The 5,868-nt window shown below is 36.4% G+C and overlaps 1 protein-coding gene across 2 annotated transcripts in view; it reads right to left on the bottom strand.

Annotated features, from left to right (window-relative positions):
• Positions 1-144: 144 nt before the first annotated feature.
• Positions 145-5,868, bottom strand: part of USP37 (ubiquitin specific peptidase 37) — a 73,395-nt gene continuing 67,671 nt past the window's right edge. For both annotated transcript variants that reach the window (XM_006906721.3, XM_015585422.2), the window contains exons 23-25: positions 5,776-5,845; positions 5,326-5,464; positions 145-4,809 (exon numbers count right to left, since the gene is read on the bottom strand). In XM_006906721.3, coding sequence (XP_006906783.1) covers positions 4,722-4,809; positions 5,326-5,464; positions 5,776-5,845 — 297 coding nt within the window. In that variant the 3' untranslated portion in view covers positions 145-4,721. The remainder of the gene's footprint in view (positions 4,810-5,325; positions 5,465-5,775; positions 5,846-5,868) is intronic.

The following is a 5,868-nucleotide window of genomic DNA, read 5'->3' as shown; positions in this document are numbered from 1 at the left end:
TGCTTTGCCATTCCATTTCCTTTAAGGTTTAATAGTGCTGCATGAAGTCCAGGTCAAGCCAGTGAAGGTGATTTCCAACCTCAACAACTGGTTGTTAGGTGTCTGCAAGAATATGTCTTTTCAGAAATAAGAGTCAAACCAACACAAGGTTAATAAAGGCTTTAATTTCACACACACACAAAAAACTCTATGCATAATTTAAAAAGGAAACCAAACCAAGGAAAAATCATGAAGGATACAGAGGAACAGTTCTGCTAAAACACAGATAAAGTGCCGCTCCATACAAAACAACATAAAGAATCAGAATCAGAAGTCACTGAACACAAAGAAAATCACCTCACAGATAATGCGGCCAAAGCTGCCAGCAAACCTGGTAGTGGCTCAATTACACAACGTGTAGGAAGCTTACTTCTGTTTTCCTCTCCGTAGCATAAATTAACAACACTAACAGGCCAGAGAAGTCGGAGGGAAACCTGGGGATGAGGTGTGTACAACCACATGCAGTCTCATTCTTTGCACCCTCACTGTTCTTGAAATAGACCAGTTCGGTCAATTGCTCTTCTTTGTTTTGGCATTCAACCTAACAAACCTGGGTCCTGATCCAGACCCGCTATACACTCTATTCTTATACCAGTGTACACGCCTATACTTTGAACCTCTGTTAAGAAAAGTCCAACCTTTTCAAAATCAATTGCTTATATTCATACTGGCACACTTTTAATTAAAACTTCAAAACCTCAGACACATAGCATACATGGAAAGGAAAATTTACTCATTGTTTATAAATATGATACAACGGAAGAGACCGCCTGAAGTCTAGTAATCAAAGCATGCCATAAGGAGTCAATGATTGTGGTGAGACACAGCAAAAGAATTCTGTCACAAAACTCTCAAGGCCAAACTACAGTCTCCCAATAAAAATATATATATGAATTTTTTTCAGATGTTAATAAGACATATTAATAGAGACAAAATAAGAGACAAAATAAGATAAGATGTTAGAGGGCAGAAATCTTAAGTTTTTATACATCTAAAGAGAGCATCAGTGTAAAGCAAGATGAGAAGGAAAAGGACATATCTGTTTTTTTGGGGACACTTTTTCCCTTCTTGCATCTGGTACCGGGTTGGGGTTGTTGGTGATTATTTTTAAAAAGCTCCACATATATAATATCCACATGTACTTGGAGATCTACCTGTTTCCCTGATTTAAAACAAAACATTACCTAAGAGGGTCAATTAAATCAAACAGGGCAAAAAAAAAAAAAAAAAAGTTGGCTAAGAGTATCCACTACAGTCATTTCAGAGGAAAGAGATGAGTGAGGAGGGTAATGTTTTTGTTTTAATATAATGTCTTTTCAGTAGATCACAAATGAGTTTCCAAACTACCGTCTTTTCTCTCTGTTTCCACCCTGCATCCCCACTCTCTACACTCACAAAGATCAACTATATATGAGACACTGCCAAGAATCTTTAATTTAGGTGTGTCCGAATAACTTTCATTACACAACTATATCTGTAGCTATAGCTATATTTATATAGTTACATAATGGTAACTGGAGTATGGAAAAGTAAGTCATGAATTTGCTTGCTGAAGTTTTAAGTCTTAAAGCTTCTCTTTTAGAAGAATTTTACATTTGATCAAAGAGAGAAATAAATGTGTAATCTAATGTTTGCCTCCCAGAGTTAATTAACTGATCTTTAAGTATCATGGCATACTTCTTAAAATGTAAACTATATTTACATTTGTTACGTCTGCTATTGAGCCATTAAGTTAGGCCTGAAATTAACAGACCATGGCAAGTAAACAAATGGCTTTTGGAATCAAACTATAAATAGAAGAACAAGTCATAGATTTGCTTCTTTTCTATCTTGCTGAAATAAAACTTACGTGTGCACACATACACAAATATATTCTCCACAAAACAGTCTATCTTCTCACAGGCCCAAATTATAGTCATGGCTGCTGAAGTGATAATAGATAGCATCTGGCTCATGAAACTTTCCAATCCTACATAAAAATATTAGCTGATAAGAATAAACAAGTTTTAATTTTAATTTAGTTTTCCCTTCTAAAAAATTCTAATTAAGATCAGCTGCATGCAGAACTAAGCGCTGTCAAGTTCCAATTCAATGTCATTTAAAGTAATGTAACTGCATGTGATATTTTTCAACAGGAAGTCAGTTATTGTGCAGGCTGCTTGGGACTGAAGCACTTCGTCCCTGTTTAAGTTGTCCCTTCCTGGCCCTAACATGCCAAATGCTCCACCCCCTGATTCTGAGCGAAATGACTATACTGCACAAAAAATATTATCTACTTATAATTTTAAAATATATATAGTCAGCTCAAAAAAAAAAAAAAAAAAAAACCAAAAAAACAAACTCCAACAAACCCCATCAACATGGTCCAGCTGAAATCTCCATCTGTAGTTATTAACCCTTCACTGAACCAAAATGAGAAAAGTAACTTTGTAAAAGGCGAAATAGTTAAAAGAGGGAAAGGAGAGAGGAAGGCTGACCAGGCCACAACAATGAACAGATATCAAGAAAAATACAAGTCCCAAACCTGCAAGGATATGAGCAGTGAGATAACTCATCTATTCCAGTAACCTATATTCGACTAATAAGTCCTGCCCAAGACATGACGATCACATCACATTGGGTTTCCGAGCCAAGTGTACTTCTAAACCACACACACACGCAAGCTATGAAAAGCAAGTCAAATGAGAGTACTTTGTGGGCAATCTAGGCTCATAGCGTTATTTCTATTTTTTTTTATGCCCCAATGTACCCCTTGTTTCAAATCATTCCCATTTTTAACAGTACCTCTCGAAGCTCTCAAATACAGACACAGGGAAGAGAATAAATAGCTAAAGAATTTGATCACCACTTCACTCATTTGAAAAAAAGTTATTTTCAAGGAAAAAAAAAGGCTCCCCACTGGAAATAAAACATAAAAATTTTCTTCTGCTCTATACTACTCCTGCATATCCTGCCACCATATCATTTTGGAACGCTCACTAGAGTAATATGTAAATAAATGGTAGGAGGCAAAGCTTCTATCAGTAGTTAAGCAAAAGTGCTGGGGCTGTTTATGATTCAAAGATTCAAAATGTTAGAAGAGGTTACTATGTCAGAACACATCTAAGTTTCGAGAGTGGGGCTGGAGCTCTCTAAAGCAATCTTCCAGAAAAGATGTTGCATCTTCTGTGATGAACTTTAAAATGTTTTCTCCCCTTGAAAACCTGATATGGTTTTGTCCCTACCTCAAAACCAAAGAGTAATCTTGTTTATAATAAAAGAGAAAAAATAAAATGTGGAAAGTTTCCTTTTGTTATACTTAACTGTGTGATCCTAATGATTCCTGGGCTCACGAAATTATTTTTTGGACAGAATTCTACTCTCAAACTCATTTTTTATATGGTTTTACAAGCTGGTTGCGTCAGCTGAATGACTAATGTAGCACTTAATGTTGTACTCCCATTTAGTCTCAACTCAAAGCACCTAAAAAGTAAGATAAATATATTATGCACCTTTGTTATGTGTTACTTCTTGGGATTACCTAAACTGATCACATTTTAATTCCCACCCTGTTTTAAGGGCAAAGCCCAAAAGCGATTGGTTAAATGTTCAAGCTTCATCCTACAGCTCATGTACTTATTTCACACTTGCGGTAGGGCTTTAGCTTTAGTGGTTCAAAGATTTAGCCAAGTGTACTTCTAACACAAGAATACTCCTCTTGACTTCTCTCTGTCTGAGAGACAGAGATGCTAGCATTCTTCATCATCCCTAAGTACTCTTGCTGGGGAGTCCCAATTGGGACAATATTAGTTTCCTATCTCTTAAAGTTTTGGTTGCAATCTGTTAGGGTAATGTTTGCTCCATGGAAAATGATACAGAAGAAAAAAGATTCTATCTTCACCACCAAAATAATATAGATGATATACAATGAATATACTACATGAGGAATCTCTTTAAAGAAAATACAAAATGTACAATGAATACCAAATGTGGGACTATAACACACTCTGAGCACCAACAATCCATTTCTTGGGACTGCATGTAAACAGCAAAAGCATTACAAATCCACAAAATAACTTTTTAAAAAAGCCCCCCAAGTCAGGTGGCAGAAATGCCCTTCCTTTGCAAGGAGGGCAAACTGTCATTAGTGTAACATGGAGAGTTGATTTTCCAGTGAACTTTACTAATAAGAAACACACATGAAAGATTACAGACTTGAGTGAAACTACTCGAGGAACATAAACGCTAACTGCCAACTGATATGTATATCTCCACACATTTCTCAGTTGAATGGACTCTTTGACACTTCATCTCTTCTCCAAACTGCTGTGCTATTAATTTTGCGCAGGCATACTCTGGTAGCTCATTCTAACTCTTTAAGGCTCCATTCATTCCACATGTGTGTGTATGTACACATATATATATATATATTTACAACATGTACTCCTAAGACAAAAAGAAGTGCTACTCTTGTAGGAGAAAAAGAAGGTAATCAGCTACAGATGTGAGACCAAAGTTCCCATAAAACAATTAGCATGGAGCATTCCGCATAATTGCAATTTTTGTTTTTTGGTTTGGCCCTGAGCTGTTTGTTGCTCCCGCATCAAGTAGAATTTCAAATTCTCTTCAGGCAGAGGAAAGATGAGGAGGGTGACAGTAAGAGAGAATACGCAGTGCACACTGCCAACCCAGGAGTCTGTTCCTCACGAGGCCTGACGAGTGGTCTTCCCCACTTCCAGGCTGAGTGCCTGAGAGTTCTTTTCTGTTTCCAGCAGCTCATCAAAGATCTCTCTTAAAATAAAACAAACAAAAAATAAGCATCCAGTGAGCAAAGCCAAAGATACTGATGAAACCTGCATAATCCCATTTGGTGCCTAAATTTTATTAAATAACCAGTTCATTCATTTGATCATCATGTTAACCCCAAGTGCTGATTTTTGAGAAATCAGCACTTGAGGAAGAAGAAGGCTGGCAATAGCTTTCAGAAAAGTGCTATGTAGTTCCCATTGATATAACTCAGATCTTCTAGCTGATCAACTGGAAGATCAAAAAGGTTTATGATAAAGCAGCTTATACTATAAAACAGTCTTAAGTTCCATACCTAGATGCTATTGCATGACGAGTAATTAATGCTGAATGAAAATATTCTGGACTTATAAGGAAATAATCAAGACATGAACCCTAAGCAAAGATAACAAAACCCTCAAATTATCAACCAATTAAGTGATGGGAACATTTTATCCCTAAAGGAAGAAGAAAGAATTAGATGATTTTTAGCCCATAGCTTCAGATTTGGCAGTTTCTTACTTGTGCATATAAAAGAAGATGTAACCACTCCGATCCCGATCACTCTGCACAGAAGCCTCTTGGATTTTAGATACCTCTAGGTCATTATAGGTAAACCACGCCTGCTTCTTAATGTCATACACATCACTAATGTAATGACCTGAAATAAATAAAATCTTAAAATTGAGGTTTTAAAAAAACATTACTGAATTTTGCTCAGGTACAGGAAGTTTCAGAAGGAAACAGCCACCCCATCTACCCCAAAATGTTGCTAAAAACCATTTTAAAAACATGTACAAAAATTTAAGGGAATAATATACCACACTAGAACAACTTTTCTGATAAAAGAGTTCAAAGTTTTTCTTGATGCATTCAACTTACACCTCACAAAGCGAGGCACAAAGCAACCTAATAAGGAGTAAATGCTGGCTACTTCATTTATAAAATGCTGAAATCATAATGTCAATTTACCTGAAGAAGAAGTGCTACCAATGTGACTGACAACACTGATGAGCCGATAGGAATGAGGAAGATTTCCTGTCTGGAAAACAGAAGTGGTCATGA

This window comes from Pteropus alecto, unplaced genomic scaffold (genome assembly GCF_000325575.1).
Source record: "Pteropus alecto unplaced genomic scaffold, ASM32557v1 scaffold110, whole genome shotgun sequence".
NCBI classification, from domain to species: Eukaryota; Metazoa; Chordata; class Mammalia; order Chiroptera; family Pteropodidae; genus Pteropus; species Pteropus alecto.
The sequence above is the reverse complement of the archived record's forward strand: the minus strand, read 5'-3'. Positions and strand labels throughout refer to the sequence as shown.